Genomic DNA, 26,303 nt, shown 5'->3' with positions numbered 1-26,303 from the left:
GAGAAATAACCTGCAGGAAACTAGGATCCCATTCACAGGAAGAAAAATGCCTCTGGTTGTATTACTTGTGGATGATATCACAGACAAATTGAGATATGCTCAAGCAGTGTGGTTATCTTATGATATTCACTCAAACAATGCTGCAAATGTGTACAGTAACAATTGATAAATATTAAAGGTATTAAATGCAGCTTCTTTGATTCCAGATGATATCTGGGAAGCTGAAGGACCATTTTCCCTTAGTTGTATGGCAGACAGGTTCTGGGACACAGTCCAACATGAATGTTAATGAAGTGATCAGTAATCGTGCCATTGAGCTGATGGGTGGTGAGATGGGATCAAAAAAACCTGTTCATCCTAATGATCATGTCAGCAAAAGCCAGGTCAGAGGCTTATTTTAATTTTTTGTAATATTAGGTTGGGGAAAAAGAAGAGAGTCCTCAAGAAAGATGTCAAAGTGCAAAGTTCTCATAAATTATGAGGGGCTACAAATCTCTCTCAATGACTTGATTCATTTAGTGACTTACTCTTCAGAATGTTCCCATGATTTCAATGAACTTTGCAAAGGGAAAGTTGTTGTTGTTGTTTCTCAAGAGTTTTTCCCAGGATCACAGTAACCAATAAAAATAGCTCCTTTATGTTTTGATAACAATATTTTTCTCTCTGATTACAGAACTCTAATGACACATTTCCAAGAGCAATGCATATAGCAGCAGCAATGGAGGTGCATGAGTGTCTGTTACCAGGACTAAGAAAGCTTCATGGTGCACTTCGGGCTAAGAGCACAGATTTCAAGGATCTTGTTAAGATTGGAAGAACACATACGCAAGTGAATTATCTAATCTTGTGTCTTAACAGACCACAATCATGCCACATGCTAATAACCTTCTACAGCTCAGTGGAAATCCTCAGAAGTTTGATGCTTTCTCTCTCTTTGTTTATCAAAAGCAGTTATTATTTGGCATGTTGCTTCTTGTAGTTAAGAATTTTTTTATTTATTTTATTGCTTTGTACCTTATTTTAAGGAAATGATGTACCTTAAAGCCAAACAAGTTTTATTAGTCGGCCATCATGTTTTGGGGAAAAAAGTACTTTCTTTATTTTATTCTTAGCTTCTAAACATGACTTATTACTAGCTACCAAAATGTGCAATATTCACTTTTTTATCTTCTGTTTCTTTTAGTGCACCAAAAAAATTTGAAGCCCTTGCAACTCATGATGCCATGGTAGAACTTCATGGAGTACTAAATGTGATTGCTTGTAGTTTGATGAAGATTGCAAATGATATCAGGTTTTTAGGCTCAGGTCCTCGCTGTGGATTGGGTGAGCTGATGCTTCCTGAGAATGAACCTGGAAACAGTATCATGCCAGGTAACAACACAATTCATAACACTAAAGTACTGAACTGTTTCATTCATACAGAATCACAGTGTTCTCTGAATCCTGAGCATGTATGTTAGCAGTGGTCACTCTCTAATGGCTACAGAAAAACCCTTAACATAACTCTAACCCTATTTCTTGTACAGTGTGCATGTATCAGTTTTTTCCCTAATGCTCTTGACCCCCTAGAGGCAAACTGAAAATGTTTTGCTTATCTTAGGTGATACACAGAGCACTTTCCTCTGATGTCTTGTTAACCCACAATCAAAGTTATCACAACAGAAAATCAGAAGAAAGGAAAATATCCTGAAGAACCAATGAAAACTCAAAGTGAAAACAAGCAAACTTCTTAAACATAAGAAAGTGGGTGTGGCCAACTTGTAATTGATTCAAGTTTGGCATCTAATTGGTTAAGTGGCACAGGTTATCTAGATCAATTACTGAGGGAAGTAATCTAAAACCAATACAATCCTGGCTTGCATTTGACACTCCTCGAAAATTGAGTATTGAATGTAATAAGGACTTGTTTACAAGTTTCCTGTTTTGTATAACTAGGCAAGGTAACCCAACGTAGTGTGAAGCCATCACTATGGTCACAGCTCAAGTCATGGGCAATCAAATGACTATGTCAGTTGGTGGAAGTAATGGTCATTTTGAATTGAACATCTTTAAGCCAATGATAATCAGAAATGTTCGGCAGTCAACACAGCTGATGGGAGATGCCTGTGTAGCCTTTACAGATAACTGTGTTGTGGGAATTCAAGCTAATGTGGATAGAATCAACCAGTTGCATGACAAGTCACTCATGTTAGTGGCAGCATTGAACCCTCGTATTGGTTATGACAATGCCGCTAAGACTGCAAAGAAAGCTCACAAAGAAGGCACAACTTTGAAGGAAGCTACTATAAGCCTCATGTTTTCAACTCATTCTTTCCAACTTTTACAAGGTTTTAAGACAATTTAACAATTTGAGCAAGTTATCAAATTTACAACTGAGCTAATTTCAAAGCATTTGCCATGAAACTTCTTTTGGAATCCAGATGCAGTATTGGTAGTCCATTTAATTTAAATACAATACATATAGATGTACATGTACATGTTGTTCTTGAAATTAAATGCCCACTATTCCAGTGCAGTGAAATTACGCAAAGGGGTGATTTTCAAAATTTAAGTACCTGGCTGAAAGTTGCACAAAAGGAACACCTCCCAGAAACATAATGTGTTTAATTAGGCCAAGCTGTGTTGTGGATTTGGGATGTATATTTAATTGTTATTCAGCAATTTGTGAAAATACAGCAGCAGTGACTTGGTAATAAGGCAATAAATTAAATTTTCTGTTTCATCAACCAAGTTTTTCATCTGTTTACAAAGATGTTACAAATGGAAAATGCATTTACTTTTCTAGTTCTGTTCTCACTCGTACTTCAGAGCATTTTTATCATTTAACCTTGTTTTAAAGCAGAGTTTCAGGGTTACCACAAAGTATCCTAAACAGGGTGTCATTATGGAGTGGAGGCCTTTACCAGGGTATACATTCATGGTGGTAGGTCCATGTGTGGTAATGTTTAATCTATCCCTCCCCCTATCACTGGGATCTTATCCAAACTGACTTTCTACTTGCTTAGAATACCACCATACATATATAACCACAGAGTGCTATGGAATGTACTTTGTGCAGAAGGATGGTTTTTTCTTTATACTGAGTTGGCTCCAAAGGATAACAGTACCATATCTGTACTCTATTGGGAGCAAAGGTACAAGCATACATTTTGCATTTCAGGATTGCAACACAGGATAATGTGTGCACAAGACCCTCCTGAAAGTGACATTCACATTTTATTGATTTATGTTTCTTCCTCAGCTCACAGGAAAGTTAGTTATTGGCTTCTATTTTTCTTGCCCACAAAGAAATTATCTTCCTGTGCTGTTACTGGTCATTACTGGCATCATCTGAAAGCCCATTGTAAAGTACTCTTATACTCGAGGTGCAGTTTGAACAACATACAATGTCGTGTCCACTTTCCAAATCACTCTCTCATCACACTCTCCACTGCAGCAACACACACTTGATTAACTCTCTGAATCTGAAACAAAGTAAAATAATTTTCACTTGGCAGGTGCACGGTATGCACTGTGTTGCAACTACAAGTAGTGCAGAAATTTTCATAATATTAAATGATGCATCAAATGACCAAACCTAATGGATTATTTACATAAGGTCCAAACCATACCAAGGTTTTACGCAATCAGTGGGTCTCGGGCCTTCTCTGCAAGAGGGTTGATTTTATTAAATAGGTGTCCCTCCTTCAGCTTTCAGCCCTCTTGATGTTGTTCATAACAATAAATGTCCAGATAAAAGGTTCAGCTAAACTGAGGATTGTTTAGGAAACAGTTTTCTTGACCAACAGCTAAGCTTTGTTTATAAATAAATAATCAGTCCAATGAGATGTAAAACATACAGAATAGGGTACTAAAGACATTTACATAGAAAATACTTCTGCAACAGTATTTTGATCCATTTACTCTGCCTGCCTTTCCCCCACCCCATCTCTCCTTAAATGTACGGTGGCCCATAGAGGACATGCCACATTTTTTTTATCGCGCGATAAATGATAACTTATCTTGCAATACTTCTGCGACACAGCTCTGTGAATCAGTACGGTAAAACTTGATTTTGCAAGAAAAAACTTTCCATCTGTTGCAGCCACTGTCGTCTCGTTCAGGAAAACAACGTTTGTGACAGCCGATCACGAGCGACCTAACAAGTCCTATTTAACGCACGAATTTTTATTTTATTATCGCGAGATTAAAAAGATTTATCGCGCGATAAAAAAAAAAACAAAGCAGTTGTGCCACCGTTGGGCCACTGTATCTATGGGCCACCGTAGTACCTATCAAGACGTCTATCGCACGCAGCAGCCCACATAGGAGTAAAATTCGTTGCATTTCTGCCATCAACGTCTGCGTTGTGATAGATTAACAGTTTGACAACATCTAGATGACCGGTAGCAGCAGCGGCCCACAAAGGAGAGCAACCTTCAACGGCTTCGTCGGTGTTGGCTTTCACAGTTCTCGTGCTTCGATATCTGCTTTGAAACTTAAACGAATCTTTACAGCGTCTAGGTTTCCATTTCGAGAAGCAATTATGAGAGGAGTTGCATTCTCGTTGCCATCTTTGGTCTTGGAACCGAGGGCAGTTTTTCTTTCTTCACTGTCGAGCCGCTTTAAAAGATTAGTCAGATCAGAAGATCCATCACGAGCAGCTTCATAAATCTTTTGTATGGTGGATTGCTTATTACCCATTTTTCGCTACACCTAAGCGGGACTTTCCGTCTCCTCCAAGGTTTCCATGAAAGAAATTGTATTAGTGATGGAAAAAACAAACGCCAGAACTTTTTTAACCTTGCGACCTAGTCTCCAAGACAAGCATTTGTAAACTCAACCGTCACGCTAACGTATTTACTGATCAGATGGGCTGAAGCCGATATGTCATTCCATTCCTTTTGAAAAAGAGGTAGTTATTGCCTCATCCGAGTAAAGGACCTGAATACGAATTATTTTCGTAATCGTTTATGTATATTAAAAAAACAATGATGTTACACTGTTTTTCTTAATATACATGATCACTAATAAATTTCGCAACCGTATTATGCTAAATTTCCACAAGTTGTCAATTACTTATCCTGTTTGGGAAAACAGGAAGTCTGAAGCGTATCTTCTGTTTCGAGGAGGGGAGGAAAAGAAATTCAAATATAATTTTTAAAAGTCATCCTACTTCATTTTATTTCTATCTTGATCGCACTGCAAACAGTCTTTGCAGTGTGCACTTAAAATTGTTTCACTTTCGACTGAGGAATATAACTGTACTATCAAGCTATTGCTGTATTTGCTATTTATAGACAATTTATCTATGCCGGATTCATATGTACATAATAGCGTAACATACGATCTTAACACTGAGGTTACCTGTAAATCACACAATAGTCTCAGGTCTCTTTAGAACTTCTAACGACGTTCGAAAAGGAAAGAATAAATCCCAATCAAAACACAAAAACACCAGCTACTGAAATAATCTCAATTAAGTCTACTGGCTAATCAGCAGGATGTTAATTATCATCCCTCATATATCATATCATTGTGCGATTGCCCTTTGTTACTTCACCAGGCTACAATTCATACCCAGTGTGTAGTCTACAACTGCGTTTTCTACCTAGTCTAGAGTTTATACATAGAATGCACTTTACAAAAAAACTGCCAATCGATCATATCAAAGTCCCATTGCTGAGGCACTTTGTTGCAAACCTGTATTATTAAATTTAAAAGCCGCGTAAACGCTAATGGAAGGAACTATATTTTTTAACTCGCACTTCAAATGCTTTTTAAACATCTTTCAAATGCCAAATTTTACTTGGATTTTAAATTTCACACACAATAAAAGTTAAAACCGTATAAAGACTGTGACTAAATTTTATCATTGAAGCCGCTGAATACTCGAAAAAATATTCTACTCATAAAATACCTCTTCCATTTTTTTACCTGAATCACCTTCGGGAAAGAACTAACGGTGACTCAACCTAAAAAACTGACGGAAGATGGTCGTAGCGATCAGACACGTATGCATACTAAAAAGCCCGCACACTTCCTAAAAACTAAAAATTGTACCTACTGAAAAAATTAGATTAGGTATTATTTTGGAAAAAGCCTTTTAAATAAGCCATTATAGATTTTAGGTTTGCGTGCTACTTTCTTTTTCGATCGCAAGTGTGAATAAAAGAGCAGATCTTGTCAAAACTAATCTAACATTGATTGTTCTAGTTCACCGATGATGTCTTCCATGCTGGGTCTCGCTTCAGGAGCTCGTTTCAGACATCTCCGGATGAGAGCTCGCAGTGTTCGATTTTTCACCATGGCAACTTGCTCGTCGCGTCTGTCAGGATCTGGTAGTTTCCGGGTGCAAATCTCACAGAGGAGAACTCCGAAACTGTACACATCAACCTATGCTCGAAAACAAAATTACAGTTTAAAAAAAAGTTTATAGTACACCTAAGTTCATTATCAATGGCTGCAAAAAGGTTTAAGTTTGATATAAGTGTTCTTGCTACTTTGAGACTATTAATGTCTAATCTAGTTCGCCACGTAGGAATGGTGCCTCGTTGCTGACCCATAGAGAAATCTAGTCTAGCTCTACAGTGGGGCATTCTAAAAGCAGAAGATTTAGGCTCGACTCTTCTCAAGAAGTCGAAGTTCACTTTTTCTTATTAACCTTGTTTCTGGCATGTCTTATCACGAGTTCCCTTAAGACTATAGACTACACCTAAAGCACACGAGCGGTTACCCAGGAAAAGGGTTTAATCGCATTCAAAGAACAGACAATTTTTATTCCGCCCAGTCGACAAACTGATTTAACTTTTTATTATAAAAATACTTCACCAGACTGTTTACTGTAAACACAAATAAACAATTCAGAAACATAACCCAAATATACAAATGTACACATACCTTGGCAGTTTGACTCTCAGTAAGTGCCTCAGGAGCACTGTATATCCTAGAACCAGGACAAGCCGTCATAATGTCTCGCTTGAAATTAGCCGTGCCATAATCCGACACTTTGCCTCGCCATTGGTCCGCTTCTCGCCACAGCAACACATTGGCACTGCTGATGTCGCGGTGAATGATGGGGGATGGTTTCTTCAGGTGAAGATAGTTTAATGCTTGAGCCACGTCTAAAGAGATGACAGACACTTCAGTAGGAGAAAGAGATCGCTGCTCTGACAGTGCTCGTAAACTTGTTTCCATGAGCTCTGTGACAAACAAAGGAGTTCCTTCATCGTTTGTTGCTCCAATAAACTGAAGCAAACAAGGATGGCGACATCTGGAGGCAATATTCATTTCTCTCTCGAACAACTCCCGATAATATGAGGAAGATTTCAAAAGATCGTCATAGATTTGTTTCACGGCAACAGTGCACCCACAATATTTGCCTTTAACTACAATTCCCCAACCACCCCTACCAAGGCACTTCTCTGTCAGTTGAATCTGATCACGTGGAATGACCCAGTCAGGTGATTGTTGGCGCGAAAGTTTATTTAACGCCTGTGAAGTTGCTGAAAGAGAATCTTCCAGTTCGTCTACCTGCTGTTCTTTTTCCTCCAGCCGCCTCTCTAAGGAAGAAACCTCTTCATCCTTTTCTTGTAGTTGTTCTTCCGCATTTTTCAAGTGCTGTGTCTTCTCCCTCATTTCTCCATCTCTCTCTTGTAGTTGCCCTTCAGTATTTGTCAACTGCTGTGTCTTCTCCCTCAGTTGTTTATCTCTCTCTCTTAATTGGCGATCTTTTTCTGTTAGTTGTCCATCCCTCTCTTGTAGCTGCCTCCTGATATCTGTCAACTGATTTCCCATCTCCCTCAGTTCTTCATCTCTCTCTGTTAGTTGGCGATCTTTTTTTGATAGTTGTCCATCTCTCTCTTGTAGTTGCCTACGGACATTTGTCAACTGCTGTGTCATCTCCCTCAGTTCTCCGTCTCTGTTTCTTAGTTGCTCTTGAACGTTTTCCCGCTGCTGTGTCAACTCTGTAAATAGTCCTTAGATAATGAAAATAGAACAAGGAATTTTTCAGTTTGTCTCACAGAGCGTGAACCGAAAACTCAAAACATATAAACATATTCCTCTCTCCCACCCTCCCCCCCCCCCTCTCTCTCTCTCTCCCTCTCTCTCTCTCTCCCTCTCTCTCTCTCTCTCTCTCTCTCTCTCTCTGGGTAAGTTTTATATCAAAAGACGTTCAAACTTAAAAAATATTTGTAATATATTCAGTTCTCCCCCGTTACCCAATATCGTTACCTAAAAGCTCATAACAGAACTCACTAATCTTTCCTACAATTATTTTTCTTTACAAATTTGTTCCTCCACAAGATCCTCTTACCTGATCTCGTCTTCATTTCCCTTTTAACATTCTCATTCAGGTCTTTTTGGGTTCCAAGAACAAATCTACCTCCTCTTCCTTCACGGACTCCACTTCCAGTTACTTTATTCTTAGAAAAAAATGGAAAACACATAATAACTTAGGAGATAAAAACATTTTGGTACATTTACACTGAGTTTCCCTGCCAAACGAAAATAAAAAAATCTGGGCCTTGCAGTATTTTTATCAGGAACTTAAATATTACGTTTTTACATGATTTGCCTTAGTTAAGATTAACATAATTAAAAATACCCATGCCATGCTCAAGTTGAAATTGGAACTAAATGCGCCTTAGATAGCCACTTTTAAAATAACTTTTTACTTATTTATCTGAGGCCAGTTTCGTAAGTTATTATTTTTTTTAATAGAGTTTTGTTTTGCGTATTCTCCAGTGGACCCCCTGAAAACCACTGAGGTCTCTTCTTTAAATGTGCACTGTTATAATATATATGTATTTTTATTGTTATTTTTTAAGTATTAGCTAACGGACTCTACTCATTCTATTTAAACTATTTTTATATCAGGAGCGTTTAGCTCGTTGACCCGTTACAAAACATGCTTCGAGCGAGTTCATGCCATTGCTGTCAACGATGTTTGGACGTCATAAGTTTAGCCTGCATACGAATTGTCATGATCTATTTCACACGAACTCCCCATGTGATGATTCCATAACGGCAAATTGCCCTGGAAATTCAAGCTTCAAGCAATTCAAGATGATATCAATTGTACAACAAAAAGACTGATGAGCTTTCAGGAACGCTGTAGAGGGATGTCATCGGCTTATATACTGTCTGATAATTTCATTCCTTATGACAGCTTTTCCGCAAGTCTTCAGCGCAAATTCATTTTGACTGCTTGTTTGATAAGGAAACCAGTCATAATACAACAAATGCGAACGAAATCAACCGATGCTAAAGCCAGACCGTAACTACAAATAAACTTTTACTGAAAAGTAAGTCACACTACAGAGTTAAGGAAAGGCCTACAAAAACTTTTAGAATTATAATAAAGGATCAGTGTGCTCTTACTGTTTTGCAATTCATGCCGAATCATCGACCGTCAGTAATTACTTCAAATCTTCTCGGTTTGCTGCGTGAACTTTCATTTAAATTGCAGGTAATTTAGTGTAAACAACTGGGTTGAAAACGTAAATTAGCCACCGTAAAGGGTAAAAAGCTGACGTTTCGAGCGTTAGCCCTTCGTCGCTCTGACGAAGGGCTAACGCTCGAAACGTCAGCTTTTTTACCCTTTACGGTGGCTAATTTACGTTTTCAACCCAGTTGTTTACACTAAATTACCTGCTATACTCTCCCACCGACGCAGCACCACAGTTTCTTTAGAAACTTACCCCTTTTTTCATTTAAATTGCTTTGTTTTCGTTGTACAAACATTAATCGGACGGGTGATCATAAGTCTGTTAATTTGATTAACAAGTCGACCGCGGTAAAGCCCGCCTGCAAGCTTAATCTAATGGCTTGCTATTGCTTGAAAGCCACCATCAGATTGAGTTGTATTTATTTCGCGCATTTATTTATTAATTTTTTTCATACTAGTCTCAAATATGGAACACTTCAAGAGAGGCTATGAGGTTCTGGTTTTTTTTTCCTTTCGGAGGGGGGGAGGGGGCATATAAATATATAAACATATTTTCAGTAGTGACAGTCAATTTTTAATGCACCAACTTGATCCTTCCTTTGACTATCACAGCATCGTAATGAATATTTTCATTCTTAAAAGAATGAGTTTAGAAACCATTAAAGTAAAAGAAAGGTAACCAGGCGTTAAGAAGGATCATCGATACAAGATCCTATGGGGAAATAAACGAAGAGTTCTCCCACTGCATTAGGATGCTTACCGTGATAATTTAGGGAAAATATATAAAGCCTTAAAAATCAAACCTTTCTCACCTTTCTGGCCTCGATGTTCATGGTACCCAGTCCTCCTTTCGCAGACAGGATGCCTCGGGCTTCGTCGGTCTCGCAGCAGTCCATTACTGTTTGACCATTCTTGTCAACAAGCTTTGGATCTGCGCCGAGATCTAACAACGACTCCAGCATTTCTTTCAAAATGTCTACTTGTTCAGGTCCTGGTACAAAAGTAACGGCTAAATGAAGAGGAGTGTTTCCTTGGGCATTAACGGAATTCACATCACACCCTGCATGTAAAATAAGCTTCATGGCTTCAACACAGGGAAGTTCGCAAACACCTCGCCAATAAGCTATAGTGTCTCTACGAACAGGAGTCTTATGCCATACAGCCAAGTGCAAAAGTGTATTTCCATCACGGGTACGAGGCTCTAAACACAGAAATCTTTGAAGAAGATCAATCATGTCGCCATTTTTCATTTCCAAGGAAACTTGAACTCTGGTGTACATCACCAAGAGATATAGAGCATTAAAAAGCAATGTCTCTTGCGCCTCATTTTTGAGCTCTTCTTTCGATTCTCCAGGCTTCAACTTTCCGGACAGTTTCCTTATTCCATCGATATTTTTTTCAAAAATGTTCTCGATAGTTTGTGGGCTCAGACTGTGACCTTTCTGTATCATGTCTGCAAATAGATCTATCAATTTTTCAAGCTCGACTATTTTTGAAACATTGCAATCCATAGCTATCTCCATCGCTCGTGTCCACAAACCAACACAGAGTTCGTACTTCTCAAAATCAGCTGCGGCAGCTCCTCGGTAACGTATCGGGAACCGTAGTATTATATTGTCAGTTCCTAGGATTCTCTCTCTAATCATGAGTCCCTCCATCTGGATAGCATGATCATCACCTTTTAAGAGAGAGAGTTCCTCAAGACTTTGACTCTCTGTTCTATTTTGATAAGCTTCCACTGGTTCCATTTTCTTTTTAAGCGAAGGACATGACGGATCCTCATACCTCTCCTCCATTCCTCTCTTCATGAAACTAAACGCTTTTTCAATGTCATAAGCATCAGGATCATTAGCAATAGTGGCTCCTAGAAGCTCAAGAGCATCAATTCTCTGTTCCTTTGAACATTCTGGTCGGTTGATGAACCACTCCACCATTTCAATTTTGCAATTATTACTGGCTTCAAGAAGTGGTGTTAAACGGTTAAGATTTTGTGTTTGTTTTGCTCCTAAAGCAAGCAACTCACAAACTAGCTGAACGTGACCCTGTTCCGAAGCACAATGAAGACACGAGCTTCCTTTGTTGTCCTGTAGATTTATGTTTGCGCCGTGCTTAACAAGATAGGAAGCAACATCCAGGTGGCCAATGTAGCACGTTATTATCAGAGGAGTACCATTGAAATTATTGCGTGCATTTACATCGGCCCCTTTCTCAACCAAACAGCGCACAATATCAAGGTGTCCCATAAAGGCAGCAACTCTCAACGGAGTCGAATTTGTCGATGTTCTGCTGTCGACTTCGGCGTTTTGTTTGATCAAGAGTCTCACAATATCAAAATGACCTTTAGAAGAAGCGATCCACAAAGCTGTGCAATCCTCTACAACTTCTGAATATTTACCACTCTCGAGCTTAATCATTCCACAGGCCTCGATGTTTGCTTCATAACGTAAAAGAACCTTCACAAAATTCAGTTTTCCATCACGAGCAGCGATGATGAGAGGAGTGGCAAAGTCGTCACCGTCTTTGATTTTTGTTTCCAGAGCGGCTTTTCTTGATTCGGCGTTCAAATCCTTTAGCAAATCAAGCAGAGCAGAACCTTCGTCACGATCAGCTTGAAAAGCTGTAGTCACATCACGAACGGATGCTTTACTATCCATTTCAAACAACACAAATTCAAAACCTCTAAATTTTGTTACGCTCGACTTGAACTGCGTGAGCAAAACAACAAACACATAGATAATTTTATGGTCAGAACTGTTGATAGGCGGGCTCATTGATTTCAGGTGTCACGGCAGAGAAACAGTTTGTTTAACCGACGTTTGGTTCAGTTTATATGTTGTAGAAAAAGAAGTGCGAGTTGCTTCATCTCAAGAAAGGTTTCTTAATGTAAATCATGTTCACAAAACTTTTTATTTTCTGTCTGAAGAAACACTCAGTTGCGTTACATTGTCATTCGTGATGAGCAGGAATTTTCCCTCGTGATCACAATCATTTCGCTGGAACCAAACATTCTTCCTTTTTGAGAAAGGGTGGAGTGTGACACTATTTCTTCAGTTAGGGAGGGGAGGGAGAATAGTTTTCCTTTCGTCGGTGTTTAGCCGCTTTAAAAGATCTTATACAAGCTGGGTCAGTTCAATTCAGGTTTTCCAATATGAATCATGCCCGTAACTGTTGTATTTTTTTCCTTCTTTTTTTTTGTGTTTTAATGAACATTCTGGCATCGCGCTACATTTTCTGATACGCATGAATCATTCCATGGATGCTAATCACTCGTCCTTTCCGAGAAATGTGGAATTGTGACACATACTTTTTGTCGCGGGGGAGGGGAGGAAAGGAGACTCGCAAGGGAGGTTAAAGAGAAGAGAAGGAAAAGGAAGAGAATGGAGTTGTGTTCAACTTAAACTCGCTTTCTTTTCGACCGTGTTGAAAATGTTTGAAGGACTTTATGAAAAAATTTCTCACTTTTTATCTTCTTATGCAGCCAGCTGAAGTTTTTCCCAGCTTTTCAGCAATCTAGCGATTTAATATCTTCATGTTGTAAGGTTAAGTAGACTTATATAGACTTATTATTACAAATTTTCTATGTATAGCTCTGTTAAGCAGTGTATGGCTCTGTATAGCCCTGTATAGCCCTGTATAGGTGTGTATAGCTCTGTTTAGCTGCGTATTGTGTGGAGCCATGTATAGCCCTGTATGGCGGTGTATATAGACTTATTATTACAAATTTCGACAATTAGAGCTGATTTGATGAAAATAACTTATGAATACACCAAAGATACATTTCACATTTTCACTGCTGTAATTGTATGGTAGCCGCCCCGTTTGATCGATCGATTTGATATGATCAGGTTTCTTCAAGAATCTCTCTGCTATAGATGAATACCATAAAGTTGAGGCGATTGTTCTATCATGCAGTTCTGCTTGCGGATAAATTTGCATCTTCTTCACTTAAGATACTTAAGTCAAACGGATTTTTCTGTGTATAGCTCTGTTAAGCAGTGTATGGCTCTGTATAACCCTGTATAGCCCTGTATAGGTGTGTATAGCTCTGTTTAGCTGCGTATTGTGTGTGTATAGCTGTGTATAGCCCTGTGTAGCTATGTATAGCCCTGTATAGGTGTGCAGAGCTCTGTTTATCTGAGTATAGCTCTGTACAGTTGTGTATAGCCCTGTAGAGCCGTGTATAGCTGTGTATAGCCCTGTATAGCCCTGTATGGCAGTGTGTAGCTGTGTTTAGCCCTGTATAGCCATGTATAGCTCTGTATAGCTGTGTATAGCAGTGTATAGCTGTGTATAGCCTTGTATAGCTGTGCATAGCTCTGTATAGCTGCATATACCTCTGTATAGCTGCGTTTAGCCTTGTATAGCCCTGTAGAGCTGTGTATAGCTGTATCTAGCCTTGTTTAGCCCTGTATGTGTGTGTAGGGTATTGTATATAAAGTACCGGTATAGGACATAATATATATTAAGGACATAATAAATGCCCATACATGAAATATTTACTGAGGTCCCTCTAAAGGCCGCTGACCACCAGTAGCCATTTTAATTCAATCGATTACTCATCATACTTTAATCACACTTACTTTGTTCTGCGCTGCGAACGATCAGTAGAGATCCCCGAATATTTCTCCTGCGTCAAAAGCTTCATTTCAGCCCAGTCTTATTATCACGAAGCATGGTAAGCTAAGTATTTTGAGCAGTCATCGCGTTCGTGCAAAACTAGACAAATATTCTCCTACAAATTACGCGAGCTCCTTTTGAATGTTATGTTTGAAACGAGTGGCTTTACATTTGAGGAAATAGTTTAGCTGTAAACCAAAGAAAACGCCTTATTTGATTTATTTTTTCTTTCTTTCTGTCTCCTGTTCATTTGAAAATGTGTCGTTTTCTAATGAGGAGTTTCCTCTTCGTTACTCCTCGGAGTGTTAGAGTTAATATATATTTAATGAAAATAAATTATATATTTGTGGCCAACAGGCTTCAAGAATTGAGACTGACAGTTTTGGAGAAATAGAAGTTCCAGCTGATAAATACTACGGAGCGCAGACAGCGAGATGAAAACTGAATTTTCCTATTGGTGATGAAACGGAACATATGCTGGTATGTTGATCTGATCGTACCTCTCTTATAAATGACATCTCGTTCTAGAGTATATTGTATAAATTACTTTAGACCAACGAACTTTGCCAGTGTATACCTTTTACTAACCTAGTTCGAGGTCTGTATTATAAAATACAGACAAAATTTTGTTCTGCTTGTATTTGTGGCCCAAGCGCAAATCAGGTCATAAAATTAAGCAGAAAAACCAAGGTCCTCTAATTTACAGTACGGACCAGAAAACATGGTTAGTAATATACTTATTATCTCTAGGTTCAAGTAGAGGGGAAGTTTAAACAAACTTTTGAATTTAGCAGGTTTTGCGGTAAAATGTGACATGAAAAATTGACCAAACATTGCCCATGTACTAACTGAAAGATCTAATAATGAATTCTTGCTTCTCCAATGTTAGTAAAAGTATTACTTTAAGCAATTGTCTGTCCAGGAACACTTTTCATCAGTTAACAAGAATGATTCAGAGAGAATGTATTAAAAAAAGGGTAGGTAATATTTTTTAACCATTTTCATAACAATATTTTTCTCTCTGATTACAGAGCTCTAATGAAACATTTCCAACAGCAATGCATATAGCAGCAGCAATGGAGGTACATGAGTGTCTGTTACCAGGACTAAGAAAGCTTCATGGTGCACTTCAGGCTAAGAGCACAGATTTCAAGTATCTTGTTAAGATTGGCAGAACACATACACAAGTGAATTGTCTGATCATGTGTCTTAACAGACCGCAATCGTGCCACATGCTAATTATCTTTTACAGCTCAGTGGAAATCCTCAAGAAGCTTGGTGCTTTCTCTTTCTTTGTTTCCCTCTGTTAACCCCTTTAACTCCCAAGATCCGATTGTTAATTCTCCCCTCCAGCTGCTACACATTTCTTGGTAAATTATTTAGAAGAACTTGGTTTAATATTAAAGCAATAAAATCAACCTGATAAGTTTAGGTATTCTTATAACTTGTTTTCTGAAAAATTTACAAATATTGGAGGGAGAAGTTACATGTTAATCACTTTTGAAATTTGAAGGATTAAAAGCATGAATATTATCAACTTGCCTGTAGGGTAAATTTAGTAAATGATGTACCTTTCAGCCAAACAAATTTTATTACTTAGCCATTATCATTTTTTGGGAAAAAAAGTTCTTTCTTTATTTTAATCTTGGCCACTAAACATGACTACCAAAACGTGCAATAATTAAACTTTTTATCTTCTGTTTCCTTTAGTGCACCAAACAAATTTGAAGCCTCATGATGCTCGTGGTAGAGCTTCACCGAGCACTAACTGTGATGGCTTGCAGTTTGATGAAGATTGCAAATGATATCAGGTTTTTAGGCTCAAGTCCTCGCTGTGGATTGGGTGAGCTGACGCTTCCTGAGAATGAACCTGGGAGCAGTATCATGCCAGGTAACGATACAATTCATAACACTAAAGTACTGAACTGTTTCATTCATACAGAATCACAGTGTTCTCTGAATCCTGAGCATGTACGATAAAACAGGTTAGCAGTGGTCACTCGCTATTGGCTACAGAAAAACCCTTAACATTACTCTAACCCTATTTCTTGTACAGTGTGCATGTATCAGTTTTTCCCTAATGCTCCTGACCCCCTAGAGGCAAACTGAAAATGTTTTGCTTATCTTAGGTGATGCACAGAGCACTTTCCTCTGATGTCTTGTTAACCCACAACCAAAGTAATCACAACAGACAATCAGAAGAAAGGAAAATACCCTGAAGAGCCAATGAAAACTCAAAGTGAAAACAAGCAAACTTCTTAAACATAAGAAAGTGGGTGTGGCCAACTTGTAATTGGTCCAAGTTTTGCATCTAATTGGTTGAGTGGCACAAGTTTTCTAGACCAATTGCTGAGGGAAGTTAATCTAAAACCAATATAATCCTGGCTTGCATTTGACACTCCATCGAAAATTGAGTATGGAATATAATAATAACTTCTTTACAAGTTTCCTGTTTGGTACAATTAGGCAAGGTTAATGCAACCCAGTGTGAAGCCATCACCATGGTTGCAGCTCAAGTCATCGGCAATCAATAAGCTGTGTCAGTTGGTGGAAGTAATGGTCGTTTTGAATTGAATGTCTTCTTGCCAATGATAATCAGAAATGTTCTGCAATCAACACAGCATTGTTTCTTGAAGAGGGCATTTGCAGAGGTCAATAAGGAATTTGGTTTGGATGCAAATGTTGCTGATAACATCATGAAAGCAGCAGATGAGGTTTGAAACATTGGATAAACCTTCAACCCCTAAGAGGGACTAACATCTAATTTCTCCTTACAATGTCACACTTGAATTACACATTAAGGCGAAGAGAATAAAGGAAATGATCACCAAGTAAAAAAACTCTCAATTATTAAACAAGTTCTCCTTGTCAGCACCTTAGGAAATATATATAGTAAATTTTGCAACCGTATTTTGCTAAGTTTCCTCAAGTTGTTCATCATTCATCCTTTCTGGGAAAACAGGAAGTCTGAAGCGTATCTTCTGTTACGAGGAGGGGAGGAAGAGAAATTCAAAGATGAATTGAAAGGCATTCTACTACGTTTGATTTCTATCTTGATCGCACGGCAATAGTCTTTGCAGTTTCTAATTAAAAATGTATCACTTTCGACTGTGGAATATAACTGTACTATTAAACTATTATTGCTGTCTTTGCTATTTAAAGACAATTTATTTATGTCGGATTTAAATGTACATAATAGCGTAACATATGATCTTAACACTGAGGTCACCTGTAAATCACACAATAGTCTTAGGTCTCTTTATAACTTCCAACAACGTTCGAAAAGGGAAGAATCAATCCCAGTCAAAACACAGAAACATCAGCTATGTAATCTTAATGAAGTCTAATGGCTAATCAGCAGGATGTTAATTATCATTCCCTCATCTATCGTGTTATTGTGTGATTAGACATTTTTCTTCACCAAGCTAGAATTAGTACCCAGTGTGTGATCTACAGACTGCATTTTCTACTTAGTCTAGAGTTTATACGTAGAATGCAATTTACAAAAAACTATGCTAATCGATCATATCAAAGTCTCATTGCTAAGGCACTCTGTTGCAAACCTGTATTCAAAGCATCAAAATCGTTCGAGTTCAGTTACAAATTACGGTCAAGGCTTAAAGCACATGCGTGAGATTTAATATAGGCTTCAGTAACTATTTAAAAGCTGTGTAAACGCTATTGGAAGGAAATACATTTTTAATTAAATTTCAAATGCATTTTAAACGTCTTTCACATGCCAAATTTTATTTGCATTTGACATTTCACAAATAATAGAATGCAAAAACCGTATGAAGACTGTGACTACATTTTACCATTGGGAGCCGCAAAAATACTCAAAAAAATGTTCTAGTCATGAATCAACTCTTCCTTTTTTATACCTATATCACCTTTGGGAGAGAACTGACGATGACCTAACCTAAAAAAAATAGAAATAAATACAGTTCAGAGAAAAAGATAAAAATTTATACAATACACTAAGTTCATTATCAGTAGCTGCAAAAAGGTTCAAGTTTGATATCAGTGTTCCAGCTAGTTTGAGATTTTTTATGTCTAATCTATTTCGCCACGTAGGAATCTTGTCTCATTGCTGACCCATAGAGAGAGCTCAGTGTACCTCTATAGTGGGGCATCTAAAGGCAGGAGGTATAGGCTCGACACCTCTCGGGAAGTTGAAGTTCACCTTTTCTTATTAACCTTGTTTCTGGCATGTTTTGCCACGAGTTCCCTTAGGACTATAAATTATACCTAAAACACCCTGGAAAAGGGTTAAATCGCATTCAAAGGTCAGACAATTTTTATCCCACCCAGTCGACAAATTGATTTAACTTCTTGTCATAAAAATACTTTACCAGACTGTTTACTGTAAACACAAACTTGAAAAATATGACCCTAATATACAAATGTACACATACCTTCGGGGTTTGATTCTCAGTAAGTGCCTCAAGAGCACTACAAATCCTAGAACCAGGAGAAACCGTCATAATGCTTGCGTGAAGTTAGCAATGCCATAATCCGACTCTTTGCCTCGCCATTTGTCAGCTTCTCGCCACAGCAACACATTGGCACTGTTGATGTCGCGGTGAATGATGGGTGAAACAACCAATAAACCGTCTTAAAAGTCACAGTTGACGCTCGACTTGTCGCTGATGCTTGTTATAATGTTGGATGGTGAGCCATCTTATTTACCTAACAAATTAATGCCTGTATTGCACTACAAAAAAAGTCCTGCTAGCCCCTATCGATAATATCAACAACTTAACAAAATTATTTCCTGTACATAAAAATTGCAAAGCTATAAATGATACTTAGACTCATTTTACACCTTAACCCTTTTACTCCTAAGAGTGACTAACATATAATTTCTCCGTATAACATTACCTTTGAATGAAAGATTAAGGTCAAGGGACTAAAAGAGGTGATCACAATCTAAAAAAGCTCTTGATGGTTGAACAAATTCTCCTTGTCAGCACCTTAGGAAATGTATGGGGAGCAGTGCAGAGAATATGCATATTGATGTTAAGAAGTAAAGGGTAAATGTGGGCCAAAACCACTGTTATCACATTGATATAACAAAAAGTCCTTAACTTAAGTTAACATGGGTAGAGTTTGAGGAAGTTTTAAATATCTTTACTTTATCATCACCTAATGTCTGGAACACCTACGCTATTCTTCTCGCCTGGCTTGCAAAGGATTTAGACTTTTAACGGCTAATTTTAATTCTGATGCCGAACTTATCGTGTGCCGAACTCATTGCGTAACTAATAATTGCATAACTAGAAGTTACTTGCGTTTTTTTGTTTTGTTTTTTGTGAAAATGACCTGATTTTAACAAAGATTATTTGTCTTTTTTAGCCGAAAGGTCTTTAAAGTCTTTGACTGACTCGTTAATTAGAATGGTCACGAGAAGGCAACAACACTCAAATCTGAGCTAGTCCAATTTGATTTAAGTTCAGCTGATGAAACGTTCAGCTTCTCAAAAAGCAAGTCCTATACATTATCGCATATTCGCACTGAGCTAAGAAGAAGCTAGTTTACACAGGCCATTTTAGATAGAAGATTTTTATGTTTCTTTTTCTTTTCGATTGCAAGTATTGATAGAAAGCAGATCTTTTCAAAACTAATCTTACATTAATTGTTCGAGTTCACCAATGATGTCTTCCATTCTTGGTCTTACATTAGCATCTTGCTGCAGGCATCTCCGAATAAGATCTCGAAGTACGCGGTTTGTCACCATGGCAACTTGCTCGTCGCGCCTGTAAGGATCTGGTAGTTCCCAGATGCAAATCTCACAGAGGAGAACTCCAAAACTGTACACATCAACCTAGGCTCGAGAAGAGAATAACAATGAAATTTGAAAATGCATGAACGTGCCAGCTAGTTTGAATTGCTATATTTTTATTTCTCGTTTCTTTCCTCTTTCTTTTCTTTTCTTTTCTTTTTTTTGTTTTAGCAGTCTGCTTACGTCAGAGGAACGTTGCCTCATTTCTATGCGAGCATTTCACTCATTTTAGCTCAGTGAAGGGAGAGAAATAGGTTCGATTTCTCTCAGCTGGTTCAAGTTAAGGTGATCGTGATCTGTCCGGTGGCATGTTCCCCACAGACTGATATTGCGTGAAACATCCGACCTGTTTACCAAGGATAAAGGTTCAACTATAGTCAGAGATCAAACGGGATTTTTTGTCCCGAGCCCTTTACAGATTGATTTTCAATCTTATCACGAATAAACTTCATAGCAATCACAATCAAGCAATTGAGAAATAGAACTCCAATATTCAATTTTCAGACATACCTTGACGGTTTGGTATTCAGTATGCGCTTCAGGTGCACTGTATATCATAGCACCAGGACTAACTGTCATGGTCTGCTGCAAAACATTAGCCGTGCCATAATCTGACACTTTGCCTCGCCATTGGTCAGCTTGCCGCCACAGTAACACATTGGCACTGCTGATGTCTCGGTGAATGATAGGGGATGGTTTCTGTAAGTGGAGGTAGTTCAATGCTCGAGCCACATCTAGAGAAATGACACACACTTCAAGTGAAGAAAGACGCCGCTGTTCTAACAGTGCTCGTAAACTAGATTGCATGAGCTCTGTTACAAACAAAGGACTTTCTTCATCGTTTGTTGCCCCAATGAACTGCAGCATACAAGGATGGCGGCATCTGGCGGCAATGCTCATCTCTCGCTCAAACAATCTACGGTTGTGATCAGAAAGTATTAACTCGTACATTTGTTTGACGGCGACAGCACAGCCACAGTATTTGCCTTCGATAACACTTCCCCAGCCTCCCTTTCCAAGGCATTTGTCCGTCAGCTGAATCTGATCGCGTGGAATGACCCAATCAGGAGTCTGAGGGCGTGAACGTTCGTTAAGCGCCCTTTGAGCTGCTGAAAGAGACGTCTCCAGTTCGTCTATTTCATGCAGTTTGACCCTCAGCAGTCTTTCCAAGGAAGTAAATTCTTCATTTGTTTCATGTAGTTGCCTCCGGACATCTGTCAACTGATTTCTTTTCTGCCTCAGTTGTCCATCTCTCTCTTGTAGTTGCCACACGACGCTTGCCAACTGCTGTGTCTTCTCTCTCAGTTGTCCATCACTCTCTTGTAGTTGCCACACGACGCTTGCCAACTGCTGTGTCTTCTCTCTCAGTTGTCCATCTCTCTCTTGTAGTTGCCTCCGTACATCTGTCAACTGTTGTGTCATCTCCCTCAGTTCTTCATCTCTGTTTCTTGGTTGCTCTTGAACGTTCTCCAGGTGCTGTGTCAACTCCCTAAATAGTCCTTAGATAATGAATATAGAATAAGGCATTTTTAGCTTGTCTCACAGGGCGTGAACCTATCGAAAATCCAAAACATATTCCTCTCTCTCCCATTCAAGAGATTTCAAACTCCATTTTAGACTACTCCATTTTAGATTACTTGGCGCCCAGCCTGCTATCCGTGTAAAATATATATGTAATATATTCAGTCTCCTGCGTTACCTAATATTGTAACTTGAAAGCTCATGACGGAAATCGCTAGTCTTCCTTACAATTATTTTTCTTAACAAATTTGTTCCTCAACAAGTTCCTTTTACCTGATATCTTCTTCGTTTCTCTTTTAAAATTCTCAGTGAGGTCTTTTTCGGTACCAGGAACAAATCTTCCCCCTCTTCCTTCACCGACCCCACTTCTAGTTACTTCATTCTTGGGAAAAAAAGGAAAACACATAGCAACTTAGGGGATAAAAACATTTTGGTACATGTACATTGAGCCTCCCTGCCAAACAAATCTAAAAAAAAAAGTGCATTGCGGTATTTTTTTCAGGAACTTGAATATTACGTTTTTACATGATTTGCCTTAGTTAAGTTTAAGAGAAATAAAAGACCTATGCCATGCTCAAGTTGAAATTGGAAATTAAATACGCTTTTAATAGGCACTTTTAAAATAACTTTTTACTAATTTATCTAAGGTCAGTTTCATAATTAATGTTTTCTTAGATTTTTGGTTTGCTTATTCTCCAGTGGACCCCCTGAGAACCACTGAGGTCTCTTCTTAAAATATGTACTGTTACAATATATATGAATTCTTATTGTTATTTTCACCGACTAGCTAACGGACTCTACTCACACTATTTAAACTATTTTTATATCAGGAGTATTTAGCTCGTTGACCCGTTACAAAACATGCTACGTGCGAGTTCAAGCGATTGCTGTCACGAATTGTTATGATTTACTTTTAACGAACTCTCCATAGAAGGATTTCATAGTGGCAAATTGCCCTGGAAATTCAAGCTTCAAGCAATTCAAGAAAGTATCAATGTACAACAAAAGACTGATGAGCTTTTAAGATTATTATGATAGTTGCCAGTTATATTATGCGCCGTAGAGGGATGTCATCTGTGGTCGGGTGGTACACTGTCTGATAATTTCCTTCCTTACGACCGCTTTTTTCGCAAGTCTTCGGTGCAAATTCAGTTTGACTGCTTGTATTATAAGTAATCAAGTCATTATACAACGAATGCGAACGAAATCAACCAACGCTAAAGCCAGACCGCAAAACTATACAAATAAACTTTTAATGAAAAGTGAGTCACACTGGAGATTGAGAAGAGGCCCAAAAATTCTTAGAATTCTAATTAGGGATTAGTGTGCTCTTACTGTTTTACAATTCCTTTCGATTCATCGACCGTCAGTAATTACTTCAACTCTTCACGGTTTGCTTTTTGAACTTTTATTTTAATTGCTTTGTTTTTGTTGTACAAACATTAATCGGATGGGTGATCATAAGTCTGTTTATTTGATCAACAAGTCGACCGCGGTAGAGCCCGCTTACAAGCTTTATCTAACGGCTTGCTATTGCTTGAAAGCCACCATCAACTTGAGTTGTATTTATTTCGCACATTTATATTATATTATTTTTTTCATATGCTAGTCTCAAATATGGGACACTTCAAGAGTGGGAGGGTTTGTTTTTTTTTCCTTTTTTTTCGGGGGGGGGAAGGGGGGCATATTAATATATAAACATTTTAACTGTCTGATGGGTCATCTATTTTCAGTGGTGACACTCAATTTTTGATGCACCGAATTGAAGCTTCTTTTGACTATCACAGCATCATAATGAATTGTTTCATTCGTAAAAAGATTAGTCTGGAAATTGTTAAAGTAAAAAAAAACCAAAGAGGAAATGCTTAGGGAAAATATATAAAGCGCTAAAAATCAAACCTTTCTTACCTTTCTGGCCTCGATGTTCATGGCACCCAGACCTCCTTTTGCAGACAGGATGCCTCGGGCTTCGTCAGTCTCGCAGTAGTCCATAACTGTTTGACCATTCTTGTCAACAAGCTTTGTATCTGCGCCAAGATCTATCAACAACTCCAGCATTTCTTTCAAAATGTCTACTTGTCCAGGTCGTGGTACAAAAGTAACGGCTAAATGTAAAGGAGTGTTTCCTTGGGCATTAACGGAATTCACATCACATCCTGCATGAAAAATTAGCTTCATGGTCTCAACACAGGGAAGCTTACACACACCTCGCAAATAAGCGTTCTTACGAACAGGAGTCTTATGCCATGCAGCCAAGTGCAAAAGTGTATTTCCATCACGGGTGCGAGGTTCTAAACACAGAAATCTTCGAAGAAGATCAATCATGTTGCCATTTTTAATTTCCAAGGGAACTTTAACCTTGGTGAACATCACCAAGAGATATAAAGCATTAAAAAGCAATGTCTCTTGCGCCTCATTTTGGTGCTCTTCTTCTAGTTCTCCAGGCTTCAACTTTTCGGACAGTTTCCTTTTTCTATCGATAAGTTTTTCAAAAATGTTCTCGATAGTTTGTGGACTCAAACTGTGCCCATTCTGTATCATGTGTGCAATTAGATCTGTGAGGTCTTCGATATCCTCTGTTTTTGGAACATTGCAATTCATAGCTATCTCCATCGCTCGTGTCCATAAAGCAAAACAAAGTTCGTACTTATTAGAATAACAGAGGACAGCTCCTCGATAACATATCGGGAACCGTAGTATTGTATTGTCAGTTCCAAGGATTCTTTCTCTAATCATGAGTCCTTCCATATGTAGAGCATGATTATCACCTTCTAAGAGAGAAAGGTCCTCAAGAGTTTGACTCTCTGTTCTATTTTGATAAGCCTCCACTGGTTCCATTTTCTTTTTAAGCAAAGGACATGACGGATCCTCATACCTCTCCTCCATTCCTCGCTTCATGAAACTAAACGCTTTTTCAATGTCATAAGCATGAGGATCATTAGCAATGGTGGCTCCAAGAAGCTCAAGAGCATCAATTCTTTCTTCCTTTGAACATTCTGATCGGTTGATGAACCACTCCACCATTTCAATTTTACAATTATTACTGGCTTCAAGAAGTGGTGTTAAACGGTTAAGATTTCGTGTTTGTTTTGCTCCTGTAGCGAGCAACTCACAAACTAGCTGAACGTGACCCTGTTTCGAAGCATAATGAAGACACGAGCGTTCATCGTTGTCCTGTAGATTTATGTGTGCGCCGTGTTTGAGAAGATAGGAAGCAACATCCAGGTGGCCGCTGTGACATGTTGTCATCAAAGGAGTACTGTTGCCATAAGCGTGTGCATTTACATCGGCCCCGTTCTCAACCAAACAGCGCACAATATCAAGGTATCCACCGAAGGCAGCAGCTCTCAACGGAGTCGAATTGCTCGATATTCTGCAGTCGACTTCAGCGTTTCGTTCGATCAAGAGTCTCACAACATCAAAATGACCTTTAGCAGCAGCGATCCATAAAGCTGTACAATCCAGTATAACTTCTCCGTCAATCTTAATTGTTCCACGGGCCTCGATGTTCGCTTCATAACGTAAAAGAACCTTTACGAAACCCAGTTTTCCATCACGAGCAGCGATGATGAGACGAGTGGCAAAGTCGTTGCCATCTTCTTGTTTTGTTTCCAGAGCGGCTTTTCTTGATTCGGGGTTAAAATCCTTTAGGAACTGATCAAGCAGATCAGAATCTTTGTCACGATCAGCTTGATAAGCTGAAGTCGCATCAAGAATAGATTCTGTGTTACCCATTTCAAATAACACGGCTTAACTGGAGAATACCCCGCCACTCGAAGTAAATTTCACTTGACCAGCTACGCGGTACCCAGAAAATAATTAATTCAATAAGAATTAAATTTATGCAATGGACAAGTGATTAAAAATGGCGCAACAATGTTATGTGCTGGCTACGTGGTACGCCGTGAAAACAAAGACAGGGTATTGTGCATTCCTCGTTCTTTCCGAGTACTGCGTACCCAGTAGCCAGCTACTTAGATACATCGCCATCTTGAATTTAATTCTTTCCGAGTACAGCGTACCGCGTAGCTAGCTCCTTTCAGTAACGGCTCGATGTGGCGGGGTATTCTAACGTTACTCCAATAACACAAATACAAAACCTCTAAATTCTGCTATGCGCGACTTGAACTGTGTGAGCAAAACAACAAACACATTGATAATTTTATGGTCAGAACTTTAATTTGCATAAGCAGGCTCATTGAAATCAGCTGTCACGATGGAGAAACAGTTCATTTTACCGATGATTGGTTCAGTTTATATGTTGTAGAAACTGACGTACGAGGTCAGAACTGTAATTTGCATAAGCAGGCTCATTGATTTCAGCTGTGCGCGACTTGAACTGTGTGAGCAAAACAACAAACACATTGATAATTTTATGGTCAGAACTTTAATTTGCATAAGCAGGCTCATTGATTTCAGCTGTCACGATGGAGAAATAGTTCATTTTACCGATATTTGGTTCAGTCTATATGTTGTAGAAACTGACGTACGAGTTGCTTTATCTAAAAAAAGGTTTCCTGATGCAAATCATGTTCAGGAACCTTTTCATTATCTGTCAGAAGAAACACTCAGTTTCGTTACATTGTCATTCATACGCCTTCCCACGAACCTAATCTGTCCGCTAGAAACCAAACATTCTTCCTTTCTGAGAAGCGTGGATTGTAACACGTATTTATTAAGTAAGGGAGGGGAGGGAGAGGGCCCAACTGATCTGGAGACGTGCATGGAAAGGTGTTATGTAAAATATGAACAAGATATATTTACGCCCGTACACGGTCGACGGCTTTAAATCCTCGATACGGCTTTCGCTTTTTTTCCTGAATACATAGAAACAGTTCTTTCCAGTCCTAAGACTATAAACTTGAACTTGAACTTTATTTTTATTTAGACACGGTAAATCTATCAGATAAAATAATAATATTATTACAATCTATTATTACAGTTACAATCTAT

The 26,303-nt window shown here is 38.5% G+C and overlaps 4 protein-coding genes and 1 long non-coding RNA gene across 8 annotated transcripts in view; 3 read left to right on the top strand and 2 right to left on the bottom strand.

Annotated features, from left to right (window-relative positions):
* LOC136276875 (fumarate hydratase, mitochondrial-like) overlaps positions 1–2,711 on the top strand; it is a 4,411-nt gene extending 1,700 nt beyond the window's left edge. For 2 of the 4 annotated variants that reach the window (XM_066170495.1, XM_066170496.1), the window contains exons 4-7: positions 207–383; positions 674–825; positions 1,184–1,371; positions 1,936–2,711. In XM_066170495.1, the coding sequence (XP_066026592.1) occupies positions 207–383; positions 674–825; positions 1,184–1,371; positions 1,936–2,003 (585 nt within the window). In that variant the 3' untranslated portion in view covers positions 2,004–2,711. Of the gene's footprint in view, positions 1–206; positions 384–673; positions 1,372–1,600 lie in introns of all 4 variants that reach the window. The other 2 variants (XM_066170497.1, XR_010718389.1) reach the window with 2 other exon arrangements.
* LOC136282212 (fumarate hydratase, mitochondrial-like) lies at positions 2,006–2,344 on the top strand. Its single transcript, XM_066169536.1, has one exon. The coding sequence runs from the start codon at positions 2,006–2,008 to the stop codon at positions 2,342–2,344; it is 339 nt and encodes a 112-aa protein (XP_066025633.1).
* Positions 2,712–5,888: 3,177 nt separating the features above from the next.
* Positions 5,889–12,084, bottom strand: LOC131774955 (protein fem-1 homolog B-like). The gene is made up of 4 exons (XM_066169535.1): positions 10,243–12,084; positions 8,297–8,405; positions 6,880–7,958; positions 5,889–6,375 (listed from the first exon to the last, which is right to left on the bottom strand). Exons 1-4 carry the CDS (start codon positions 12,082–12,084, stop codon positions 6,172–6,174), a joined length of 3,234 nt encoding a protein of 1,077 aa, XP_066025632.1. The 3' UTR covers positions 5,889–6,171.
* Positions 12,085–13,967: 1,883 nt separating this feature from the next.
* On the top strand, positions 13,968–17,386 carry LOC131774102 (uncharacterized). Its single transcript, XR_010718391.1, has 5 exons — positions 13,968–14,105; positions 14,405–14,527; positions 15,079–15,129; positions 15,758–15,938; positions 16,177–17,386. It is a non-coding gene; the product is annotated as an uncharacterized lncRNA (long non-coding RNA).
* Positions 17,387–17,846: 460 nt separating this feature from the next.
* On the bottom strand, positions 17,847–25,507 carry LOC131791852 (protein fem-1 homolog B-like). Its single transcript, XM_066170476.1, has 5 exons — positions 23,259–25,507; positions 21,624–21,732; positions 20,340–21,328; positions 18,463–19,871; positions 17,847–17,966 (listed from the first exon to the last, which is right to left on the bottom strand). The coding sequence occupies exons 1-4, from the start codon at positions 25,083–25,085 to the stop codon at positions 19,674–19,676; spliced, it is 3,123 nt and encodes a 1,040-aa protein (XP_066026573.1). The 5' UTR covers positions 25,086–25,507; the 3' UTR covers positions 17,847–17,966; positions 18,463–19,673.
* Positions 25,508–26,303: the final 796 nt, after the last annotated feature.

The sequence above is a fragment of the Pocillopora verrucosa genome, chromosome 7, assembly GCF_036669915.1.
Source record: "Pocillopora verrucosa isolate sample1 chromosome 7, ASM3666991v2, whole genome shotgun sequence".
NCBI lineage: Eukaryota > Metazoa > Cnidaria > Anthozoa > Scleractinia > Pocilloporidae > Pocillopora > Pocillopora verrucosa.
The sequence above is the reverse complement of the archived record's forward strand: the minus strand, read 5'-3'. Positions and strand labels throughout refer to the sequence as shown.

Excerpts from the sequence above, each read along its gene's own strand:
- LOC136282212 (XM_066169536.1), top strand. The coding sequence starts at position 2,006 with ATGTCAGTTGGTGGAAGTAATGGTCATTTTGAATTGAACATCTTTAAG.
- LOC131774955 (XM_066169535.1), bottom strand. The coding sequence starts at position 12,084 with ATGGATAGTAAAGCATCCGTTCGTGATGTGACTACAGCTTTTCAAGCT. Across the intron at positions 7,959-8,296 it reads GGAAATGAAGACGAGATCAG|GACTATTTACAGAGTTGACA; the intron begins GTAAGAGGATCT and ends TCATTATCTAAG. Across the intron at positions 6,376-6,879 it reads CTGAGAGTCAAACTGCCAAG|GTTGATGTGTACAGTTTCGG; the intron begins GTATGTGTACAT and ends TTTCGAGCATAG.
- LOC131791852 (XM_066170476.1), bottom strand. The coding sequence starts at position 25,085 with ATGGGTAACACAGAATCTATTCTTGATGCGACTTCAGCTTATCAAGCT. Across the intron at positions 21,329-21,623 it reads AGAAACGAAGAAGATATCAG|GACTATTTAGGGAGTTGACA; the intron begins GTAAAAGGAACT and ends TCATTATCTAAG. Across the intron at positions 19,872-20,339 it reads CTGAATACCAAACCGTCAAG|GTTGATGTGTACAGTTTTGG; the intron begins GTATGTCTGAAA and ends TCTCGAGCCTAG.